The following is a 26,846-nucleotide window of genomic DNA, read 5'->3' on the forward strand; positions in this document are numbered from 1 at the left end:
AATGTGTTTCGGAGAAGTGAATGGGTTAAGTCACAACTGAATGACCTTGAGTGTACCTTAGTAAAGGAAACAGAGCTATACACATAGAGGAACATAAAGAGAAAGTTCTAAGGTAAAGGTTGGATGTATTTTCTACAACTTGCACAGTTGTGTATGGAAAGAGAATTTGATTGTATTGGGGATTTATGTCTTTTGGGTACATGAAATTTCTCCATTTTGTGCTATTATGTAGCTCATCTTTTCACAGAAATCAAACTGCTGACCGATCAAGAGGTTGAACATTTCAGATGCTTTCAGCATTCAGCCAATGCAATAAATATCAGAGGTGGCTTGTGTTGAATGTAAGAACAGATGTTGTTTCTGCAGGAAGCAGGATAGAAACTTCCACCCACAGGCTTGCAGGAACTTTGAGGAGATTTCTTCTATACCTTGCTCGAAATGTGACTTCATATTTCAATAAATTTTGTATACCTTCATGTGTCCCTCTAGGGCATTCTTCTTGCCCAACTTACCACCCGAACAAGGGGTCATTTCCAAGACTCGTGTGGCTTCTGAACTTTTTGCTTGGAATTGGAGTATGAATATTTATACCTCACCCTCTAGGACTGATTGTTAGGCAAGACCTTTGGGAATGATACCTGCTTCTTATTTAGACCATGCTTCTAGTGAAGAATGCCTCCGCCATGAAGAAAGGACTTAAGATATGCATCTCAATGATTCCGTTTCCTTCTAGAGTGTGGATTTATTTATTGTGGCCAAATCGCCTTCTGTGAAATGCAGCATTGGTTTTGTGCTCGTGAGGACCAGACTCCTGCTCCCTTTGGAAAAATTGAATTACACAGCTGGCCAGAATTGACCCCATAAACTTTGGCCCCTGCTGAAGGCTAGCGTTAACGCATGGCTTTTCACATGCTGGCCTCTCACATGTAATCTTCAGAGTAAAGGGACCTCCACCTCTGTGGTGGGCAAATGGGATATTTCAGAAATACACTGGGAAGGTACGGGATCAAAATTGTCTCTGCATGGCAGAAAATTAAGTTCTTGTCTGGTAGGCTAAATTCAATCCAGTTGCACCCAAAACACCAAATGTAAGTGTCTCTGGCATCGATGTTCTTAAACATATAAAGAATGTTATATAAGAGCCACTAATAATGAACCCCTTTCTCCAAATCTATTCCAGCCTGCGATAGATTTAGATTTTTCTCCCCTTCTATTCCTAGGTTTTCTCTTTTGAATAATAACTGTTTTGGAGGAGAGCCTTTAATTGGTAATAGTGTACATTATCTCTTTGAATACTTGTATCAAATTGCTATTATTAGGAATGGACAATTATTACACACTACAACATGGGTGAATCTCAAAAATATTTTGCCAAGTGGAAGCAGCCAAAGACACACAGATAACTACATACTGTGTAATTGCATTATAGAAAATTCTAGGGTAAGCAAATCAGGTTGCTTTTCTGTAGAATGGGGTGAGGGATGGTTGACTGAAAAGGAACATGAGGGAAATTTCCAGGCTGATGGAAATGTACTGTGTCTTAATATGCATTCATGAAAACTAACTGAGTGATACACTTAAGATCTGAGCACTTCACTCTGTATAAATTATGCCTAAATTTTAAAAAGTATAATTTCTGTTGGTTTGCATTGATGAGGAGGCTGAGCTTTAGGAAGATTAAATGAGTAGCCCATCATTATGCAGCTGAAGAAGGAGCTGGGCTTCAACACAGGGATCCTAACTCTCCAGTGTTTTCCACTCTAGAACAATTTCCACGAATAATGATATTTATATTATTCGACTCTGGGGTCAGTGCATTTTCAGATGCTTTTAATCCTGGGAGTAGGGATGGGTGTCTGAAAGCACATGCTGGATGCTGGAAAGAGGAAAGAGAAGGGGACCAGTGTCTCAGATGCACAGCCTATACGATGGTTAATGGCTAGAGCTGGAGTCATAAAGTGGGTTCGGATTCCCACCCTGCTACATGTGATGCATGTAATGGTGGGCAAGTAAACCTGTCTGAACTTCAGCTTATTCATATGTAAAATGGGCTGTTGTGAGACATAAATGTGGTCATTTATAGATAGTTCATAAGTGTCTATTCACAGTTTTGGTTAAGGGAAGAATACATGCTCCTGTGGTGTTAATGGGTTTACCATTATTATGTGTCTTATAATGTGAAATCTTTGTGCTGTACCTTTCCAAGTGGCCCATAATTAATTTTTCATCACATCAGAGAAATGCATCTAAAGCTAAGATTTAGTAGTTCCAATGCTTCTTTCCCTACCTCTTTGTTTTGGCAACAGGCATCGTTGAACCATTTAGAATTGGATGTACTTTGTTCACTGTATGAATAATGCCATGTATTTCTAAGTTCTGGCAGAAAATTCATTCCAAGTATAATTCACTTGTAAGCCCATGATTCCATGAACTCTGGGTATGATTCAATGAAATATATCTTAATGTTTGTAAATGATTGTTGAACTAGAAGGAACCATTTCTGGGAAGTAATTAGTATAGTATATAGTTTAATGTGGGTGTATTTTCTTAAAGCAGAATGTCCATTTAAAAAGTATTTGGGCCTTACCCAAGGATAGAAGAGAAAAAAAAGTCTTTTTTTTTTTTTTTTTTTAATACATGACAAACAGAATGCACTGTTGTAATGGTAAAAGTTTGTTATCTGGGTTCTTCTTCTGTTATTACAGATAACATATTAGACTGTAAGTATTTGATTACTTTATATCAGAGCCTTCTTGAGCCTGCTCAGGTCACAAATCCTACGTGACTTGTAGGCTGATCCTAAAAGGTGTTTATATTTTAGATAAGCATTAAGTTGAACAAAAAAGGAAAAGGAGTGAAAAGTTTGGAGCCTAATAGAGAGTAAAGCATTTATATTTTTCCATGCAAAATACTTTGGATTCTTTGGTTCAAGATATCTGGCTACATCTACAGTGGTTTCCATGGATGTTTGTATGAGGGAAACCTGGATGGCCGTGTCAATGGACAGTGAGAGTGTTCAGTCTGTAATTCACAACCAGGATTTCCTATTTCACAATACTAATCTATTGGAGTTATGTGTATTAAACCAGATACTATATTTATAGTGTCTTATTTAAAAAGTTGTACCATAAATGGTAGTTTCCTTTGTCATTTCCAACTAAGGCAGACCTTCCAGAAACAAAGAGAACAGGGACAGATCTGTAAGACCCTAGAATCATTTTAGGGGTTGCAACCTTAATGATATTTTCTTATGTTCCAAGTTATCCATAGCTCCACCACCTTCTTTCTCCTCACCCTCCCTTCTTTGCAGACAGCCCAGGGCCAAGCAAAGGGCAAAAGGTAAATAAAGATGAAAACTCAAAAGGGAAGTAGCCATTGAATTGAACAGATGACTTAAACCCTTCCTTCTGTCTAAAACATTATCTCTGTTCTGAGATCTAATCTAGGAACAGCAAAGATGAGCGAGGAGGTTGTGGGTGTTGTGAATGGAAAGCTCAAACTAAACAGGAAGCTTTTTGGGTTACTCAAGAACCAGTATGGTTTAGCTAAAGGATTACAGGCTTCCACTCAGACCAATCTGGCTTATGCTTCTGACTCCTCCACAAATGGCTGTATGGAACATTTCCTGACATTCCTAAGCCTTAGTATCTGTAACTGTTAAATGGGGCTAATGACACATAACTCATATATTTGCTATAAATATTCAGCTGGATAATATCTAGCACATATTCAGAAGTGTTCTAAAAGGCCGCTTTACCTAGGTACCAATATGCACCTCAAAATAATTGTTAGAAAATATTTTAAGGCATATCCGCCTGCCCAATGAGAAGAATCTAAACCAGAAATCTTTTTGGCTTGTGCAAGGGGAAAACCATTATTTGTGATAGAACATTGGAACCCAGATATTCACTGGCAGAGACTAAAACCAGATTTTTTTTTTTTTTAATTTTTTTTTTCAACGTTTATTTATTTTTGGGACAGCGAGAGACAGAGCATGAACGGGGGAGGGGCAGAGAGAGAGGGAGACACAGAATCAGAAACAGGCTCCAGGCTCTGAGCCATCAGCCCAGAGCCTGACGCGGGGCTCGAACTCACGGACCGCGAGATCGTGACCTGGCTGAAGTCAGACGCTTAACCGACTGCGCCACCCAGGCGCCCCTAAAACCAGATTTTTAATAAGCCTGGAGCACGCAGACTAAAAAGTATCTCCAATCAGTTTTGTAATTCATGATATTGTTTCTAGACACGTACTAAAATCATGATGTGGTTTGCTGACTCTAGGTATTAAATTCAATAGTTTTCTATAGGCTGGAAGAGTACTTGAAATATAATGTAAATAACACCTTTAATACTGCATAATTTGAAAAAATCATATAAAAACTTTTACATACTTTAAATTTTGTTGCCCTAAGGCAAACAATGCTTCCAAAAATGCTTCTAAAGCAAATTCCTAAAGATCCCCCAGACCAAACCTGTACTGTCTTCTCTATACATTATTGGACTTGGTTTGCTAATATTTTGTTTAGAATTTTTACACTTATATTTGTGAATGAAATGGGTTTGCACTTTCCCTTTCTGAAATTTTCTTTGTCTGGTTTCATTATTAACATTTTATTAGCTTCATAAATTAAATTGGGGGAGACTCTGTCTTTGTTTTCTGAAATAGTTTGAGTGATGTATCTTTTAAAATTTGGTGGAATTCACTGCTAATATCTGGTTCTGGTGTTTTCTTTGTGGTAAGGATATTAACCAGAGTGTTTCCATTTTGAGTGTTATAGGACTAGCCATGCTTCCTCTTTCTACTGAGGTCAGTTTGAGTAAGTTTATTTTTTTCTAGGAATTCATTTCTTTAGCTCTTCAAATTTATTATCCTAAATCTATAGAAAGTATTATTTTATTATCTTTTTAATCTTTTTTGTATCTGTTATTTCCCCCTTCTATGTAGAATGCTGATTTTTGTTACATTTTTTATTTCATGAAATACTCCAGGGGGTGTCTATTTTTTTGATCTTGCCTATGCTACCTTTAGATTTTTACATTATGACAGATGCGGAATATTTTGATAATTTGAATTCTGATATGACCATTAGAGAATGTTTATTTTTTTTTTTTAATTTTTTTTTTTCAACGTTTATTTATTTTTGGGACAGAGAGAGACAGAGCATGAATGGGGGAGGGGCAGAGAGAGAGGGAGACACAGAATCGGAAACAGGCTCCAGGCTCTGAGCCATCAGCCCAGAGCCTGACGCGGGGCTCGAACTCACGGACCGCGAGATCGTGACCTGGCTGAAGTCGGACGCTTAACCGACTGCGCCACCCAGGCGCCCCGAGAATGTTTATTAATGTAACCCCCTCATACCCAGAGATATTCCCAGGTTTCATAGCAATTCATTACTCATTAGGCACAATAATATAGCCTATGTCTTCATGATACTAAACCAGTTGTATTGTTACAGCTGTGGTTATTAGATTTATTAGATTGGATATTAGATTTAGAACATGAGGGCTCAAATTCTAGGGCTTCTGCTTACTGGAAGTAAGATATTTAAACTCTCTGAACCTCAGTTTTCTCACCTCTTTTGTTGTTAAATTTTCCTGTGGGTCTATTTATTATAAAAAAACTGTATCTGTTCTCTGATGCTCACCATCATCCCCTCCTGACCTCTTTAAAAAGCAAAACTGGGGCACCTGGGTGGCTCAGTCGATTAAGCATCTGACTTCAGCTCAGGTCATGGTCTCGTGGTTAGTGAGTTTGAGCCCCGCATCAGGCTCTGTGCTGACAGCTCAGACCCTGGACCCTGCTTTGGATTCTGTGTCTTCCTTTCTCTCTGCCCCTCCCCCACACGTGCTCTGTCTCTCTCTCTCTCTCAAAAATAAACATTAACAAAAAATAAAAATTATAAAGCAAAACAAACAACAAAAACAAGCCCGTCTATCTTGACTGTTTAGAGTCCAGTCAAGAGGTTTAGAGGAAAAACATGTAAAGTTTTATTCTCCTGGCTCTCACAGGCATATCCAAGAAGTTTGCCTGCTTAGGCCTCTCTTATGTCATCCTGATCGACTTCTTGTAGTTTTTGGAGAGTTGCAAACAAGGCCAAGCTACATTTGGCCTTTAGGAGAAAATCCAGAACATGAGGTGAGTTCTGTAGGCATTCATTCTGTTGAGCAAGATGTGTTTGGGTGTATGTAGTATGTGTAGTGTGCAGGGGGTAGAATTTGGTGGGGAAAGTTGCTAGGCTCTTACCTCTTGAGCCATGGAAGTCTCAAGCAAATAAATGCATAGTCAGATTCTTGTAGGACTTCTAGTTCATGCGTAGTTCTGTGAAGATGACAGTAAGGATGAAATGAAAGTGTGCACATGGGAGTGTTTTAAAGTGTAATGCACTTTTTTTTTTTAAATTTTTTTCAACGTTTATTTATTTTTGGGACAGAGAGAGACAGAGCATGAACGGGGGAGGGGCAGAGAGAGAGGGAGACACAGAATCGGAAACAGGCTCCAGGCTCTGAGCCATCAGCCCAGAGCCTGACGCGGGGCTCGAACTCACGGACTGCGAGATCGTGACCTGGCTGAAGTCGGACGCTTAACCGACTGCGCCACCCAGGCGCCCCATAAAGTGTAATGCACTTTTGAAACAGCAGGTGTTCATAACCTTGTCTAGTTTGAGAAACCTGATGTTTCAGAGCCCCCCTCCCCCTCCCTTTCCTCCATATGCCTGTATGATTACTTTGGGTCTGCAGCATATCTGGGCTAGGGTTAAAAAAAAAAAAAAGAAAAAGGAAAATAGACCTGGCCTGGGTCTGCCCTTGGTAATGATGTTTTGTTTATTTAACGTAGTGTCCTTTATGCTCTGGGCTTCTGCCACTGAAAAGTAGCTGCAAATTTACTGAGTCCGAGTTTGATTTGCAGGATGTTTTCACCAAGCTCCACCTGGAATAATAGAGGTTTATTTTCCAGAGCTGCCTGTAAGGAGGGAGTGAGAGCAGGGCTTCCTGTCTTGTGACGTAAAGTCCTATTCACATAGGATCTTCTGTCTAGGAAAGAGCAAAAACAATTATTAGGTCTTGAGTATTCAGACATTCTTTCAGCCCGTTACTCACTTCCTGTCTTCAGATGTTAAGGGATAGCTGTTAAAATAGTTACCGTATTTTCCCAAGGAGGAGAATTTATGATTGTTTGCAGTGGTGAGGAGCCCACAGCAAATTGTTGATGGGTCGAGCCTGTAGACGTCAGAATCCATGCCCTCTCAACTTGGTTATACCTGACGATATAGGCTATTTGTGTGTGTACCGAATTATTTTCTATAGCAATTCCCAGGTTTTAGGCTTGTGTGCCTTTTCTCGTTGGCACGATCATAAAATCCTCAGAAGCAAGAACTTGTAAGTCTGAGCGATTATCCATCTTGCAGTGTCTAGTCCCACTGAGCACAGAGTAGGGGCTTACTTTATATGTAGTGAATAAATAGTGAAATAATACTTTCAAGCACTGATGATTTTGACAGCTCCTCGAGTTAGAAAAGAAATCGGTGGCCCTGCAATGCATTTTCTCATTTAAATCTCAGAACAACAGCAACAACATGTTAGTAGTAGTTAAATGGGAGTCCCGAGTATGTGCCAGGCACTGTTCTAAGAGCTTTGTATACATTTTAAAAAATTATTTAATCCTCATAAAAATTCTTTGAGATAGGTACTGTTATTATCAGGTGAGGAAACTGAGAGAGAGGTTGCATACCTTGTTCTGAGAAGCCCAGCTTGTAAATAGGTTTGGATTTAAACCCATATCCTTTGACTATGGAGCTCATTTTTTTAATGTTTACTTTTGAGAGAGAGAGCACAAGTGGGGGAAGTACAGAAAGTGGGGGGTGAGGACAGAGGATCTGAGGTGGGCTCCACGCTGACAGCAGAGAGCCTGAGGCGGGGCTTGAACTCACGAACCGCGAGATCATGACCTGAGCCGAAGTTGGACGCTCAGCCGACTGAGCCACCCAGATGCCCCTGGAGCTCATTTATTAAACTACTACATTGTATGGCTTCTCTTAGGAATGCATCGTGTTCCTTATTTTACAGATGAGGATTCTAAGACTGAGCTTGACTAACTGTCCCTGTGTCATATAACTGATATGTAGGTAATAAGCATATAAGAATAAAGGAATGGACAGCATGGTTTTATGTGGTATACAACCATGACCTGCCCTCACTGTATTGGAGTCTCTGGAGTAGGCATCTTAACCACCCAAATTCCAGAAAGAAGATAGAACTTGACAGCCTGAAGGGATTTAAGAAACAATCTGTTCTTCCACAAAGTAGACAGATCTTTTCTGCAACATGGGACATACCTCACCTGGTTTCTGCTTCTATGTCATTGGCAATAAGGAACCCCCTACCTCACAGTGTGTTTTCTTACATTGAGCCCAAATTTTGCCCCCATAATTTGTATTCACTAACTGTGGCTCTATTCCCCAGAGATACACAGAGTGAGTTTAGCCCAATCCACCACTTTTTAGGTTCCCTAAATCTTCTCTTTCGCAGGCTAACTCCCAATAATGGCAACTGACCCTTATGATGTTTATTATGTCAAGTTTCCTAAACATTTATTTTTTTTCCTTATATTAACTCACGTAATCCTCACAACAATTCTATGAGATCGGTGAAAGAATTAACATATGGGGAAACTAAGTAATTTGCTTAAGTCCACAGAGCTTAGCTATAGGAGAGCGAGGAATTAGACCCCAGCAATCAGACTCCAGACTCCTCCCTTCTGTGCTTTAAGGTCTCCCATTTAATTTATGGTTTCTTTATTTCTTGAACCTTTCAACAACACGGTCATCCTTCTTACCCTCATTTAAACATCGACCAACCTGTTTCAGGTATGGGCCGATCAGTGGTAAAGAGGGAAACTGTCCTCTCCTGTGATCACCATACTTCTATCGGTGGAGCCTAATGTCATATTATGGCAGCCATAGCTATGGAAATCCCTAGAACTTTCCTTCACATTAACTATAATACACTTCTTCCTATCTTACTTGTTACAATGATGCTTATTTTGAACACACAATGACAAAATATTCCATCTTATCCGTATTGTATTTCTTTTTGTTTGGGCCTTTGTGAAACTCTGAAAATCTTAGTTTTGTCATCTGAGGGATTGGGTGCCTCTTCCAGCTTTATCTAGGAGCCTGAAGTAGTAAAAGCAACATCTGTGATGCCTGTCACACACTAAGTTCATCCGTTAACACCTTTAGGCTCTGAGAGAATGTGGATCCGGAGCCCTATAACATCTGGATGCGAAGTGAGCAAGGTACCAGTTGGGCAGTCTCCTCTTAATCTGGCTTATCTTTGTCTTCATAGAAAGCCAAACACTGATGTATTATTAGTTTACATGAGGCTCAAGATGCTTTGTGTATCTCTGCAGAGTAGAGCCATGATCAGTGAATACAAATTACAGGAGTAAGATTTGGGTTCAAGACAAGAAAAGGAATATACGGAAGACATTTCAGACAAAATGGTGTTGTAAAGGCATGATTTCTAAAATTTACATGGTTGAGCAAACAGGACTTGGGCATGAACATCTGGCCACATGTGGAGACAGCGTCCAGGGTGCAAGGAAAGAGCTCATTCCCTTTCTAGTGATCAGGACTGGGCGCTTTGGAGCGGGACTGCTTCATTCCAGACTCCAGCTCTGCCCATCTCTGTTCTGTGACCTTGGGCAAGTCACTTCAACTCTCTGTGAAACGCTCTCCTTGCTTGTAAGGCGGGTGTAACGATATCCCTACTTCATAGAGTCTCTTTGAAATAAGCTAGTATACCTCAGACATTTTGAGCGGGGCCCAATGCATAGTAAATAGTCAATAATTGCTAGTTATTGTTACTTGTCTAAAGCTCCATGGTCGAATGAAGGCCACTGCCTGTTTTTGTAAAAAAAAAAAAAATATATATATATATATGTATATATGTGTATATATATGTATATATGTGTGTATATATATGTATATATGTGTATATACATATATGTATATGTGTGTGTATATATATGTGTATATATATATGTGTATATATATATATATATATATATATATATATATATATATATAGTCACTGGAATGCAACCAGACTTATTTGTTTACACATTGTCTGTGGCTCTTTCATGCTAGAATGGAACAGTTGTGACAAAGATTTGAAGGTGCCCAAGCCCCCCAAATTTTCTGTCTTGCCTGTTACATAAAAAGCTTGCCAACCTCCATTCTACAGGACAGAAGAAATGGATTTCTGACCTTCCTCTGTTCCCTCTTTGTCTTGAAACTTTCAACAAGTGACAGATACTCTCTGGCCTCTGCTGTTCATTTATAAGACTCTTCCTCCTCAAGAACAAATCTTTGAAAATTTCTATCTTGGAGATCCTAAGTAACATTGTTATTCATTTGCTCAACAATTTTACAGATGGGCATTGTGTTAATTGCTTGGATATAGATATGAATATCAAGTTTCCCTTTGTTCTAACGCTAATGAACACTTACCATGTGCCAGACCCAGTTCTGAGCCCTTGGTGTATATTAGTTCATTTGCTCCTCCAGCAGCTCTCCGAGGTAGGCACTACTACTTATCCCCATTTTACAGACGCAAAAGTGGAGGCATTGAAAGATTAAGGAAACTTAACCTCCCAGTTAACTGACTGCTGTAAGTGGCAGAGGCAAGATTTGAAATTATGCATTGTGGCTCCAGAGTCGAGAGGTTTAACTTCTACTGTAAAGTAGTTACTCAACTTTGAGGACCTTATGATTCCACCAGAGAGACCTATGTACAAACAAATAATTGCATGTGATGTGCAAGTGCTTCAATGTTTGTAAGAAGAGGAGCATGGTACCTTGCATGGCATAAGCTATTCTCATAATGTTTATGTCCTGATGCTGCTGATATCAGTGGAGGTCACAAAGCATGGTTGGAGCCTAAGGAAGGCATATCTGGACGATTTAAGAAGGAGGTTTTTTGGGAATGCAAACTGGTGCAGCCACTCTGGAAAACAGTATGGAGGTTCCTCAAAAAGTTAAGAATAGAACTACCCTACGACCCAGCAATTGCACTACTAGGTATTTATCCAAGGGATACAGGTGTGCTGTTTCGAAGGGGCACATGCACCCCAGTGTTCATAGCAGCACTATCGACAATAGCCATTGTCAATATGGAAATCGACATATGGAAAGAGCTCAAATGGCCATCAACAGATGAATGGATAAAGAAGATGTGGTATACATTCATGTATACACAATGGAGTATTACTTGGCAATCAAAGAGAATGAGATCTTGCCACTTGCAACAACGTGGATGGAACTGGAAGGTATTATGCTAAGCGAAATAAGTCAGTCAGAGAAAGACAAATATCATATGACTTCACTCATATGTGGAAGTTAAGATACAAAACAGACGAACATAAGGGAAGGGAATCAAAAATAATATAAAAGCAGGGAGGGGGACAAAACATAAGAGACTCTTAAGTAAAGATGACAAGCTGATGGTTGCTGGAGGGATTGTGGGTGGGTGGATGGGCTAAATGGACAAGGGGCATTAAGGAGGACACTTGTTGGGATGAGCACTGGATGTTATCCATAGGGAATGAATCACTGGAATCTACTCCTGAAATCATTATTGCACTATATGCTAACTAACTGGGATATAAATTAAAAAGAAAAAAAAAAAGAGGTTTTTACTTGAACTAGACTTACAGGTTGTAGAGAGAAAAGGTTTCCATGCAGAAGAAACCACATTTGCCAAGAACAGAGGCAGGAGAGAGCATGGCATGTTCAGAGGATTAAAAAGAATTTCTCTCTGGCTGACGTATGAACTGTGGAGACCAAGAGGTAGTCAGCTGAGATGACAACAAGAGGTGGGCAGAGGCCAGCTTTTGAGTGGCTCTATGTGAATTGGGACAGACCCCAGTCCTCTTGTGTGTGTCTCTCTCCGAGCAATGCTCTGGAGCGTTTATCTATTGGTCTAATGTCTCCTACCCACCCCCCAGCATGCACACTTACACCTCAATGCAGTCACCTCAAGGGCAGGCACCCAGTCTGTCTTGTTGACCGGAATAACTCCAACACTCGGGGCCCTGAGCCCATAGCAGGAGCTCAGTAAACGTTTGTTGAATTAATGGATAACCAAACCTGTCAGTGTGCTTTTAGGTGGTTCTAGCAGTCATGGAATAGGATAGTCTCCACAGGTCTCTGGAGGCATCCCTGGGGGCAAGGATTTTGCTTCGTTGAAGAATCAAGGCAGATCACATCGAATAACTGTACTATCTAAAATAGGATAATTTCAAGATAGACTTTTAATTGTAGGGCAATAATTATTCAGCAAATGCACAACAAATCTATTTTATTCCTGATGCCACATATTAAAACTCAGCAGCAGGATGCCTGGGTGGCTCAGTCGGTTAAGCAGATGACTCTTGATTTCGGCTCAAGTCACGATCTCACAGTTCATGAGTCGGGCTCCATGCTGACCTTGAAGAGCCTGCTTAGGATTCTCTCTTTCTTCCTCTCTGCCCCTACCCTGCTCATGCTCTTTCTTCCTCTCAAAACAAATTAGTTAATTAATTAATCTTAAAAGCAAAAACAAAAACAAAACTCATCACCTTCACCCAGAATGTCCTTATGACTTCATGATAGCCTTTGGACCATCCTTCAAATGTCTCTTAAAATCCTACCTTCAAGGACCACCCTCCCCACCCCAGCATGATGGAAGAGAAATGAATGTTGGTAAACGAATGAAAGCAATGATTCTTCTAGACAACTCCGCCAAACCAAAGGAAAAGTAACTTGAGTACTTAATCTCAACACAGACTTATTGTCACATTTGTTGGAAGCCTGTAGAGTTTGGTAGGAAGTCAGAAGATACGTCTGCCTAAGGACTAAAAATGTGGCACACATTTTAACAGGGCTATTTGCTGGTGGAGACACAACAGCAAGATGAGGTAAGAAAAAAAAAATTCTTTTATGTTGTCAGAAGAGTTAACTTCCTAAGGAATTATAGAATGTTTGAAGGTGAAGAAAATGAGGTCCAGCAGGGGAAGTGACTCTCCCACTTGCCCAGGGCTAGACAGCTAGTTAGGGGCAGAGCTCGTCCCCAACTCCCACATCCACCTCACCACTCCACCTCCTGAGAGCTTAGCTGTACCCTCCAAGAAGCTTGTGTTACTTCTTTCCCCGTTTCTTGGCTTTTCTGGAAATATTGATGATCTCCCTCTGCTTCTTTCCTAAGATGACCTAGGAAAATGCCATTAAGGAAAAGTCTTATATTGCATTTTGTCAGCAAATCCCACTGTCACTAACCTGGCCCCAACCTGAAAGTTTCACTCGTGGCCCTAACACCCAGATTTCTTGCCTCCAGCTGGTCCCCTTTCCCCTTAACCACATTAGAAAAATGCACGTTTTGTGTTCACGGCCCCCAGACTAATGAAATATTTCTTTTCCTTCCTGTAATCTGGAAATTTTTTTTTTTTTTTTTTGGTTTTTGTTGTTATTTTTAAGAAGGCGAGTTGCACATATCAGAGGGACTTGCTGGCTCCTCAGAAACCAGCCTAGTAGGAGAGCTGATTGGATTTGCCTAGAGCATTTCCTCATTAGTAGCCTGTGTGTGCTTTTCCTTTCAAATGTCATCTGGCCGCCTCAACAAAGATGTAATTGTGGCAACTTGGGGCCTTCGCAAACTTGGGCTTCACGGAAGGTTCTTTTGAAATCTTCACAACTGCTCGTCCTTGAGATGACAAACCAGAAACATATTGAAAGTGACTTGGTGGATTATTGGTTCGAAGACCACTCCTTCCTGCCCTCCTCCCCTTTTTTCACAAGTGAAGATTGGAATTTTAATTGCTCAACCACAGTTTTTAATTCATGATGCCCAGAACGGGCAGGTTTATTAATTAGTTCTGATTATGAGGCACCCCAAACTGGGGCCTGGCTGCTTCTTGATCGGTTTCAACAGCTCTTTGCCTGAAATTACTGTCTTGTAAGCACATGGAGGTGTAATTATGCAGACACTAGCTGTTCAGTTCTGCCAGGTTAAACCCTCTATTATGCATACATATTACAGTGTCTTAAAAGGCATTTATTGAAATGCCATAGTTTAATAGTTTAGGCTTACAAAATCAAGCTCTCTTATGTTACAGGCAATAGCCACTTAATTGGATGTTTTCTCCCAGTGCATAAAAATGTTGGCTTAAATACACACACATTCAATTAATAATAAAAAAAAAAAAGTGTGAGAAACAGTAATACTTTGTAGTTAAAAGCAAGAACTGTGGAGCCAGGCTGCTTGGATTTGACTCATGCTTCTGCCTTTTCCAGCACTATAATTTGGGGATATGACTTAACCCTTTTCCATCACTGCATCTTTGGTAAAATGAGGATGTTCGAACAGCTTGTATCATAGAATGGTTGTGAGGTTCTAACGAGTTAGTACACAAAAAACACTTCGCAGAGTTCATGAGATCTAGTCATTGTGATTTTTAGTGCTCTCTCCAACCCATTTATTTGTACTTCTGTGTTATAAAACCTAGTTGTGATGAGCTGACAGAATTAGGGATAGCTTTGTGTGGTAGAAACTGAAAGTTTCCCTTCGTATCTATTCTCTTCTTCCACAATAATGGCCTCTCCTCCTCACTTTTTAACTGGATGGGCACCAAGTTACCCAGAGTTAAGAGTAAAATTTCTTTTCCCTCTAGAAATGGCCATGTGGCTAAATTCTGGTAGATGGTTTGTAAGCAGATATAACGAATTGACCTCTGAAAAGTGTTCTTAAAGGAGGAAGCATGGTGTGTCCTCTTCTTCTTTCTTCCTGCTGATGGAAATTTGGTTCATACGACTGGAACTCAAGCAGCCATATTGGATTAACAGATGACAGGCTAGCGATGCAGAAGAGGAAGGGGGCATAGGACTGAGCCCCTCACAACTCCAGGGAGCAAAGCCGCCCTGGCAGCCCTTTTCTTTTGCTGTGGATTTTTAGTAAAAGAAAAACAGACCTCTATATCATTCAGTACGCTATAATTTGGAACACCTGTTGCAGTCAGATATAGTCTTTGGGAAACACTTCACCCTCCTGAATTAGACCACTCTCTCATTATTTTGACTGCAATGTGTAGAAATCTCAGGAGGCCAAGGCACAAAAAAAACATGAAAAGGTTTCACATACACTTTCTTTTCTGTTAGAGGCACTCTTTTACCACACCCAGGCATGGCCACGTTGTTCTTACTGTCTGCTTGAGGAGAGAAGGGACTTAGCCTCAGGCCTCAATTGGTGATTGGAGGGGAACTGCTTGACAGTAGAATTATGCACACAACTGATGACCAAGTCTTGTAGCAAGAAGGGATATTCTGATACTTTTACTACTCCTTCTGGACCAAAAATTGTGGGCCCTTGGAGAAATACAGTGGCAATTTTCTGTTGCTTTCTTTGTTATATACAGAAACAAGTTTCTCCATTTTCTCTTTTCTACACATATCAACAAGAAGCAAGATTCATGAACAAAGGGGCTTTACTCAGGGAGGCGTTGATGTTACCTGTTCTTTCTCAGGACAGATGTGGAAACAGTTCAGTGATTTCAGTATACCTTGTTCAGGAACAGTGATGATAATCTGTTTTCATTTTGTTTTGTTTTGTTTTTTTCCCCCTTGAAATTGAAAACTTGTTTTCTGATGGTTCCAGAGATCTCTGGACTCATTTAGGGATTCTACTGAGCTCTCCTCCCAAAACTAGTGAAAAGGGGAGGTGATATCTAAGGCTTTCAGAAGAAACATAGTGTGCCTGAGGTAGAAAGCAGGAGGATCCTTTATTTCTGTTTGGCTTCACTGGGGAAGAGCCCTGGTGTTGTTCATCAAAATTAAGTCAGGTTTCTTGCAGTCATGGATTGCTGTCTTTCCTTCAGGAAAATCCTTAGCCTCTGCCACATTCTGTCTACCCTTTCCTTCTGGGGCTCCAGTTAGACATACATTAGACCTTCTCACTTCATCTTCCACTTCTCTATTCCATGTTTTCCATTTTTTAAATACCTTTGTGCTACATTCTGTATGACTTCTTCTGATTTACAAGTCACTCACTAATTCCTTCTTTTGATATGTCTACCTATTGAAGTTTTAATTCTGGTTTATTATTATAATTATGAATTATGTAGCAATAATTATTATTACCGATACTGCGACTACTAGATATTTCTTTTGGTTATTTTACCAACTGTTAGGTCACTTTTTAAATTTTTTTTTTTTACATTTTATTTATTTTTGATAGAGAGAGAGAGAGAGAGAGCATGAATGGGGGACGGGCAGAGAGAGAGGGAGACAGAATCTGAAGCAGGCTCCAGTCTCCGAGCTCTTAACACAGAGCCCGACGCAGGGCTTGAACCCACAAACTGCGAGATCATGACCTGAGCCGAAGTCGGATGCTCAACTGACTGAGCCACCCAGGCGCCCCTGTTAGGTCACTTTTTAAAAATACTCTCTGGAAGATTCTCTCGGGCTTTTCATTTGCTTCTATACACACGGTAAACATATCTGTTGCTTTGTCTTCTGTGTTGAGACTGTCACTGCTGTCAGTTATTTTTACTAGTTCTTGCTCATGCTACCTTGTTTCCCTATGTGTAAGTTTTCTTAGATTTTATGCTGTTCATTGCCCTTGAAAGTGATTCACAGGGATTCCTCAAAGCCTAGGATGAAATTGCCTTCCTCCAGAAAGGATTTGCCATTGATTTTGCCAGTTCCCTAGAGACTTGTCTAGCTTGGGACCTACTTAGACCAGGTTTAAGATTTAACACAAGAATTCATGTCATCTACTCAATTCTTTGCTTCCCCCTTTTCTAGGCTTACATTTCTTTTAAATAGGGACACTTTTTTTTTAAATAATCACTCATGGACAGTATAGTCCTCAGCACATAATAAATCACTGATGGATTTTGGCTGAATGAATAAGTTATCATACCTACTTTCTTAATTTCTCTGTCTTTATTTTCAGCTGGTCAGTTAAAAGGATTACTGTTTTGGGATATCATTTGCAATGGGGTGTCATTTCGTCAAGATGTTGGTTGCTATGTCTTCTCTCCGTCATAAATTCCTCAAGCTCTGTGCTGCACAGGAAGTGGTTACTTGGTAAATATTTGCTTCTGGGCTAAGACTTGCCATACTCCCCGTGCTTTTGCCCGTGAGTGAATCAAACCACAAATTTCTGAGACTCCTTGCACTTTCCATGGATATTTTGAGTATTGCTCAGGATATCTCTGGCAGCAACTCCCTATGGCTCTGTAATTAGTCGATCTACCTCTGATTTCTTTTCTCTTTAGTACACCTGATCATCCTTTGCTGTCTGTAGCTAACTTCTGATTCTGTCATTCCCTCACTCATAGGCCAATACCACCTTGGCTATCACCACTGCCTATGGAATGAAGTCCAAACCTAGTAGCTTGTCATTTTGCCTTTTTTGTCTAGGTGGGGTAGCCAGATTCCATGAAAGAATGTGATCTCTGGGAAGTCAAACTCCAGCTCCACTACTTACCAGCCACGTAAATGAAACTTCCATGCATTGTTGTGCTGATGTATAAAATATTAGCCTTGTAAGGGATAACATATGTAAAGTTCCTAGTGTCCATCAGAATAAGAATAGTTCTACAGAACATTTCTTTCTAGTAGGGTCTGAAAAGAATAGCAATTTATTTTCTTATTGCTTATGGATACATGGACACTCAAACAATGAAAGACCCCTTGCCCATTTTTTCTCTGGATCTTGGTTACCTTATAAATAGGGTGGTGCCTTGGGGCACCTGGGTGGCTCAGTCAGTTAAGCTTCCAACTTCGGCTCAGGTCATGATCTCATGATTCGTGAGTTCGGGCCCCATGTTGGGCTCTGTGTTGATAGCTCGGAGCCTGGAGCCTGCTTCGGATTCTGCCTCCCTCTCTCTCTCTGCCCCCTCCCCCCACTTGTACTCTGTCTCTGTCTGTCTCTCTCTCTCAAAAATAAGTAAACCTTTAAAAAATTTTAAAAAGTAAATAAGGTTGTGCTTAAAGGCGGGAAGGTATATAAAACATCTGGTTCCATACTTGGCACATCTTTAGGTATAGAATAAATATTCTTTCTTTATTCCCCTTCAAACTGAGGCAACTTTCCTTTCCTATGTGATTTCAATACAAAGTGTAAGTCAGAGTGCACTATGTAAAAGAAGGATTGTTATTCCTGTCTCCACTCTCTGAAGTCCTGTCTTCCCTTTAAAGCCAAGTTCAGTTGACATCTATTCCATGAAGCATCTCTGGATTCTCACTTCTACAACACTCATTTCCTACTCCAGCCAGAAGCATAATAATGCAACCAAAGGAGAACCTTCAAACCATCTCAGCTATATTTGAATTTCCTGTTTATCAACAAGTATGATTCTATACAAAGCTAAGCTGTGTTCTAGCTCCTACCAAAACATTTTTAGAGATTAAAAAAAATTCAGTGTCTTCAAAACCGGTCTGTTCATTCTGGCTTTGGACAGCTTAAATCTGTCCCCTTAGATTTTCTGCATTTGTACTTAGGTATGTTTGTGTTCCCTTTGAAGTATATTGCCCACAAATAAACAATATGCCTTAAAATACACTGTCCATGAATGCCCTTTCTTCTTCTGTGACTGCAGCCTGTGCTACCAGATTTGTGGTGACCGTGGAGCTGTTTTCTCCTAACTGCACTTATATTCAGTGAAAACCCTGAAATCTCCTTTTCAAATATGTGTTGGTATTAAATGACACCTCTGTCTTGAATTAGTATGGCTATTTTTGATACCTATGACTGAGTTCCCCAATCCCTGCCCATATTGCATGCACCTCGGTGTGTTTGGCCTGCTTATTAAATTGCTATGATCCTAACTTGTCACTCATGCTGCTAGATGCAGTTTCCTTGTGAGTTTTTTCAACATACTTTATTCCTGTTCTAACACTCAGCTCATTCTGTTTTGTGTGCCATTTATGCACTTGTGTTGTAACACTGTCTTGGGTGGGGCTCCTGAGAAGCAGAGCCTCAGTCTGGGGGATCAGGCAGCAACTTTGTAGCTTCCCAGACTTGGTGGCTTCTGTTGGTTTAACAGCTGTTTTCCAGAGCAGGCCGGCAGCTAAGAGTTGTTCTCAACGAACTCAGGCAGCTAGGAAATACATGCTCAGACTGGTGGAAAGGATCTGATGGGACCCAGCAGCATCCACTATAGTCACCTATGGTTTTAAACTCTTTAGTAGGAAACTGTCTATTGTTTATTTTTGCAGTCTCTGTAAACCTGGCCCCATGTCTTGCATGGTAAAGGCATTAGTTTGTGGACTTGAATCATCAAAGATCTGGAGTAAATATCCTCTAGTTTGTACCCATTCCAGTCCATTACCATTTGTAAAATCAGATACCGGTAAGGAACTTCGCCAATCCCGCCCTCCCCGCCACAGAGGAGCACAGAAGCAGACTGTGCGAGTGATAGAGGGAAAGATATGGATGTTTATGTTGCATTGTTCCAAGAAGCTAGCTGCCCTGTCAATTCAGAAGCTGTCTATGGACCAAATGTTTAAATTCGGAATAGGCAAAAAAAACCCTTCTTTTTTTAAAAATATTTTTTTTATTTTGGGAGAGAGAGAGAGCGTGAGCATGAGCAGGGGAGAGGCTGGGAGAGAGGAAGAGAGAGAATCCCAAGCAGACTCTGTGCCTTCAGTGCAGACCCCAGTGTGGAGCTCGAACTCACAAACCACGAGATCATGACCTGAGCAGAAATCAAGAGTCAGACCTTAACCAGCTGAGCCACCCAGACACCTTGGCAAATAGCTTATATTAAGACCAAGGAAACACATCGAAGCGCAGGATTTCAGTCTATTCCACTCAGCTTTTGAACTATTTATGTTTTTTTTTTGTAATTTCACAAAAGTAATATGTACATATTGGCTAAACATAAAAATGGTATAAAAGAGTGATAAATGAATAGTAAAGTCTACTCTTCGTCAGCTTGGCTTTTATTTCCACTCCCAAGAGCTAACTGCTGTTAACATTTTCTTATGTTTCTATCCAGAAATAGTTATATATATATAACTTATATATATATATATATATATATATATATATAAGCCTATGTATTTATGATTTATATGCAAAAGATTAAAGTATATGTACTTCTGTCTAACATTTTTTAAACTAATAATAGATCTTATAGATCTTTCTACAACACATCTATAGCTATATCTCATTATATATCTCATTAAAATGACTGTACAACTGTCTTACAGTTTATTATTTTTCTTATAGACATTTAGGTTGGTCCTAGTTTTCAGCTCCTTCAGAAGGTATTTTTGCTCTTACAAATTTTTTTTCAATTGCAAAATAAGTATCCTTTTATGTAAGTTTTTTTTTTTTTTTTTTTTTTGCATACTGTATGTGCTTAGTGGTATTAAATTGAAAATCCTATTCTTGCTTCTGCACAGAAAAATGATGCCGTGGATAGAGAATGTGGCTACCAAATTCCCAACTTCTATATTGAACAGTCATGTGCCTTTAAGCCTAAGTTATGCTTTCTCCTTCTCTGCCCATTTGTCTTTCAGCCTCTTCCCCAGAATGCAACTTATAATCAGAAAAGATAAAAGTTGTCATAGTTGAAAAAAGCTGAAAGTAATTCTCAAGTTCAGGTCATCGTAATAGCAAGTTCTAAAAACCACTTTGGTATAGAATTTAAATAACAGAAAAACTATTTTGAGAAGCACAGAAGTTGTGGATCTTGCTTAGAGTTTAAGAGGTTCAGTATTAAGACTTCATCTAATGCAAGTTTTGAAAAACTCAATCAGACCTTCCAGAAATCCAGCCTGATGTACTTAAAAATTCTGTTGTCTTTTTTTTTTTTTTTTTTTTTTTTGCAGTGAAGTACATGCGAGAAGCCACACCCTATGTGAAGAAAGGCTCCCCAGTATCTGAGATCGGCTGGGAAACACCTCCACCAGAATCGCCTCGGTTAGGGGGCAGCTCCTCAGACCCTCTGTCCTCGCAGCCCTTCTCCTTCCACAGAGATCGGAAAAGCATCCCCCTCAAGATGTGTTATGTCACTCGGAGTATGGCCTCGGCTGACCCTGAGAACAGGTAAAGAGGGCCAGGGATCTCCTCTGACATTACTAGGCCTGTGTCTGTGTTCTGAAAACACTCAAAGGTTTCCAAAGAATAGCCTGAAAGGGCCCCACAGAGATAATGTTGTGTGTTCAAGCCAGGGCTCCCTCATTCCCTTCCTTTCTTTTATCTTCGTGAGAAATCTGTGTACTGAGCTTTGGTTCTGGAAAGAGTTGAATTGGAGTCAAGATCCTAAGTGTCTTCTCTGGGCCTCCCATTGCTAGTTTATGTGACTTTGGGCAAGTTTCTTAAACCAATAAATCTCAGTTTTGTCATTTGCAAAATGGGAATAATTGAAATAGATACCTCGCTGAGTTGGAAATCTACATGAAGTGCTTACGGCAGGAAAACCTTCCTGAATATAAGCTATAATAATATTTATTATTATTTAAAATTTTCTTTAAGTTTATATATTTTTGAGAAAGAGGGAGCATGAGTGGGGAAGGGGCAGAGAGAGAGACACACACAGAATCTGAAGCAGGCTCCAGGGTCTGTGCTGTCAGCATAGAACCCAACACAGGGCTTGAACTCATGAACCGTGAGATCATGACCTGAGCCAAAGTCGGACATTTAACCAACTGATCCACCCAGGCGCCCCGATAATGATATTCATTATAATGTCAGGTAGTAGCAAGCACATCAGCCCCCTCTGGGCCTCAGTGTCCTCAACTGTGTACTTGGAAGTTTCGATGGGAGGATCCTTAATGCAATTTTCTGCTCTAAACTTCTCTTTATGCTTAAGAGACAAAAAGGGAGTGGCTTTGATACAACCCTGGAGTGCTATTTCTCAAAGTCTGTACACGATTTCTCAGGCCTCGGGATAGATATATCACCCAATCCATGGAAATTATAAGGAGTCCAGGAAGACCAGCAAATATGGGGGTCCCTGTTCCCCCAGACATCTTACTTTAACTCATCTGAACAGACAACATCTACCTGGGAGGAAAATAGCAGACATGTAGAGGAGAGGGAGAGGAATGGAGCCAGTCAACGGGGAATCTTGGTGACCTTGGCAGACACATCCAAATGCTAAAAATAGGGACAGCTCTAGTGGCCCTTGTGTGTAACATGTGTGGGACAGCTGCCGCCTACGTGAGTGGGATGTTATTTGGCTAGGCTCTGAGTTGCTGATGGGGAAGAGCCAAAGGGAATAGGGATAGGGAGGAAGTTGCCTCCTCAGCTTAGAGCTCAAAGCTTTTTTCGTTCCCTTCCTAATAAGCTCACTCTAAAGAAGCTGCTAGCCTCTCTCACTCCAGCAGCTGGAGGATCCACCCTGCTCCCCCCACTCCTCCCATGCCGGTTCTGTCTGCCCAGGGATCAGAGCAGCGGTTGTAGGAGAGAGTGGGAAGTATCAGCCAAAGAGGAGTTGGAGCAGGCAGACTGGCAAGGAGGCAGAATTCTTCCATTCCTCCATGAGCCGCTCTAACCTGTTCTGTTTTGTCCCCTTCAATTTCTGCTGCTTTCCCTGGGCCTTCAGTTGATGCCCTGGTTACTCTGCGTTTGATCTTTCCCGGTCTCTTAGCTACCAAATCAGACGGACAAGTCCTTTCTGCCAGGAGTCTGATGTCTAAGGTGTTAGATCCGGTGAACTCATAGTTTATGGAGTGCCTATCTTGTGCTGGGCGTTACGCTAATTTACTTCAGACCAGAGACTGCAAAGTCGCAGCCTCTAGGCGTACCCAGACGACAGATATGATCCGTCTAGTGTGTTCAAGAAATCCGAACTACTTCCCATGTTGAATCATTGGGAAATTTCACATTGAAAAGCCAGATCTCTGCTTTCCTAGAAAAATGGATAGATCTGGGGAAATTATTAGGCCCACGTTGCTGCAGGCAGGTTTCCAATCTGCGGGAGCCTGGGTGAGGCTTCTCCTTGTATAAGGGAATGAATTCCCCTCAGCACTCCTATTGCCACACACTTGGGGGATTCCATTAGTTATCTGCCTGGTACTTAAAACTGTAACCCTCCTTAGTCCTCTAAATAGCCCTCTGAGTTTCTCTCATTGTCCTCATCCTGTAGATGAAAACTGAGGCTCAGTTCTTATAGAAGTTCCAGGCATCATATGGCTAATACACAGTTTTGCTGGGTTTTGAATGCAAGCCTACAGTGTGGGTGACAGTGTCAGATTGCCGTTACCAGAAAAATGCAGAGACGAGAAAATGTGGAATATCGTAGGAGGGATTCATGCCTGGGGAGAGAGCTTAAGTAGATGATTTCTAGGGTTCATTCCAGCTGTGGTCTATATACTGTAACTTCCTCCTAAGGCACCAAATTCTATTGTAAAGAATATTTTGGGACACATCGGGCCTTAGTTCAAACACTGGAGACTTCATATGTCAAGCCAGAAGAGGGAATACGTCTTTAAACTTTTATATCAGTGGTCTTCAATCCACCATTGGTGAGGTGGTGTGGGAGAGCCTATCCTGCTAGGGTATGAGAACCACAGGGCAGGACTGAAAATGAGAATTCAGCTAAGCCAGAGGGTCCAGGAGGAGACTTCGTCCAGACAGACCCAGAACTGCTAATAATGAGATTGACCTTTCACAATGTATATGTATATCAAATCACCGTGCTACACACTTTAAATACCTTAAAATTTTGTCAGTTATACCTCAACAAAGCTGGGGGGAAAAACATTATGGTTTTAGGTGAATCTTGACCCTGGTAGAGGAAGAGAAGAAAAGAAAAAGGAAACAAATATTTAATGGAACTCTGGTTACATGCTGGGCAGAGTATAATGTACTAGTCAGAAATGTAGACTCAACTCCGTGCTGAACACAAGACACACCTAACACGAAGTGATTTTAAAAGGCAAAAAGCAAAGAGGTGGGTAAAGCGTACAAGGCAAATATAAACTAACAGCAATGACAGCAAAAAGTACCACTTTTGATCTTGATATATGACAGGGTAAGATGCAGACTGAAAACACAAAACAGGACAAAGAACTGGTTGAGGCTGAAGACCGGGGTTCACAAGGAACATTCAACAGTTGTGGATGCACCCCAAATAACACAGCAGTGGCCTCTGTAGAAGATGCGAGAAGAAATCGAAATGTACTATTAGGTAATTCAACATGCCACTCTCGGTCCAAGATAGGGCAAGTAGACAAAAGATCAGTAAAGATCTAAAAGACCCAAACAACGTCATTAACAAGGGAGATCTGGATACATCACAAACTTTGTACACTGATAATAAAGAACACACTTCCCTTTGCTAAATGTAGAAAATCCCATTTTCTAAATGCAGATAGAACATTGACAAAATTAACTATAGATTAGCTCACAAAAAGTGCAATAAACTCCTTGAGGTAGGAATATTCTAAACGACATTCTCTGATGTCAGTGGAGTAAAAGTGGAAAACAAATTGCAAAATCGAAGTGCAGAAAACCTTTCTTCTTGGATTTTTAAAAGCTGTGAAGTAACTCCTGGGTGAAAGGGGAAATAGAAACTGAGATGGTAGCCTTTCTGAGAAAATGAAAATAATGCATATGTTAAACATAAAAGAGAAAGGGAGAGTCTAGTTCAACCTTGGAATGTGTGGATTTCAGCAAGTATCTCATTCAATCTAATAACAACTCTCAGTAGTAGGTCCTCTAATCTCTATTTCGTAAACAGTGAAATGTAGTTCAGAAGTGAGAGTTGAAGCAAACCGTAGATCTGAGGTTCCAACACGAAGCCCAGCTTCTTAATCACGATAACCCATTGCCTGTGACTCCAGCACCTGGCAGAACAGCTCACTTGAACTGTACGTGCAATGGCCAGGACTCAATGGGCTCCTGGATGCTGAGGCTTGAGAACTGATGACAGATGCCACAGCAGCTTGGGACTAATCCCCTTGGTTGGTGATGCACAGCTACTTATAGTTTGCATTAAAAACTCTAATGTTCAATTTCTCAAATAGAAAAAGCCGTAGAACAGCAGGCAGGATTGCTGCTCTTTCTGTGGAAAAGGTCACCCAGCAGGCACTGAATCCACAAGAATATGTCACTGCTAGTGGTTGTCAATGATTACAACATTTTTTTAAAAATTTCACTTCATAAATAACTCATTCGTAAGCTCTTCGCTGCCCTCGTCCAGAGCTACATCCCCAGTCCTCCAGACTATTTGGACATATTCTCTACCGGGTGCTTTGTTTCCAGCTTGCTCCTTCGCTATCCTCCACCATCTACCCTACACCCAGCTAGCCAAGAGAATATGAAACACCCAAAATGTATCCATTTGCTCAAGATGGCTCCCTGTCACCTTCGCTGATACCAAAACTACTCAGTATTACATAAAAACCTTATGAGGTTCTGGATCTTCCCTAAGTGTCCAGCTCTTCCCATCTCATCCTTTATGCCCCAGCCACCCTTAAATAATTTACTTCCCTGACAACTTCCTAGTCACCTTCTAACACTCAGCACAGGTGAGACACTGGTCCCACTATACCCTGTGTGTAGATCTGTCCATGATGGCAGCTTTCATAATGACTTGAGATTTTTTTCTTATGTGCTTACCCAGTTCATAAAGTTATTAAGACCCCTTGAGGTCTGGAACATCCCGTGTTGTCATTTTAATATCCCATCTTTCGAGAACATTGCTTGATACAAAGCAGGCATTCAAAAATATGTGCTATGTATGATAAATGGCATATTCATCTGTCCGTTTTTGGTATTCTTTACCTTCTCAAACTTTAAAAAAAAAAAGCAAACATCTTCCACTAAATAGTCTTGGGAATAAGAGAACAAATAAAAACATGGTTCTATCTTGACAGGCACAGCAAACTTAAATAAACCATAACAACCCATTAACAAAGCCTGTTACTGGGTTGAAAGCAGATGGACCCTTATGGATGGTGTATGAAGCTTTTGTCATGACTATGTGCTCCAGTAATAGACTCCACTGTAGATATTCATGGTTAAATTATGAAGCAATGCATACAGCTTTTTGAAAAACAGTGTGCATTTCTATTTACAGTATACAAGTGAAAAATCCACAGAAGATGCCACTGTAATTTCAAATAGAAGTGCTCCACTCAGCACACAGTGATTCAGAGGGGTATGATCCAATAAGTCCTATAGTAGATGCAGATATATTCTCACAAAGTGCCCTCAGTGATGTTACCACAATCCAGCACCCAAGTTGCAGCCACAGAGGATCAGAAACCTGATTAGTGGCATAGTGACACTGGATCCATCTCCAAGGAGTGGGCTAATATTAACCAAAACAAATGCAATTGTCAAGCAGAAGTAAACACTGAAGTAGGACAGTATGTATGTCCTCCCATTACATACAGGTGGTCTGTATTAGAAGACAAGTATAGAAATAAACAGAGTATCAGAACACCAAGTAACAAAAACAATATGGACTTTCAAGGCAGCCTAAGCAATGCATTCTATGTGAGGAATTCAGTTGTCACCAAGGTTATCAATACAAGAGATGCTAGCAGACCTTAAGGTGTACATTTTAGACAAGGAAGCTGGAAGCCACCCCTTCTGGGATTAGGAGAGCTTTGCCAGAATAGCCATTATGTTAGTTACTGCTTTACTGAGAGCCCCCATGTCCTTTGGGCTGTGCATAAATACTCAGGGCTCCCCTAAGTGGATGCCCCACTCCTCTTCTGTTCACCCAGTCTTATTCCTGATGGGGACCAGAGCAGTGGACTTTGTTTTTGCTTGTTAAATTAAATCAAATTCTAGTCCTGGCTCTCCAAAGTGGCTCCCATATCCCTTTGTTGTGAGTTTTAGGT

At 40.6% G+C, this 26,846-nt stretch overlaps 1 protein-coding gene across 1 annotated transcript in view; it reads left to right on the forward strand.

Moving 5' to 3' along the window:
* Nucleotides 1-26,846, forward strand: part of SNTB1 (syntrophin beta 1) — a 240,201-nt gene that overhangs the window by 80,850 nt on the left and 132,505 nt on the right. The window contains exon 2 of the mRNA XM_030303870.2: nucleotides 20,877-21,093. Within this exon, the coding sequence (XP_030159730.1) occupies nucleotides 20,877-21,093 (217 nt within the window). The remainder of the gene's footprint in view (nucleotides 1-20,876; nucleotides 21,094-26,846) is intronic.

This window comes from Lynx canadensis, chromosome F2 (assembly GCF_007474595.2).
Source record: "Lynx canadensis isolate LIC74 chromosome F2, mLynCan4.pri.v2, whole genome shotgun sequence".
NCBI lineage: Eukaryota > Metazoa > Chordata > Mammalia > Carnivora > Felidae > Lynx > Lynx canadensis.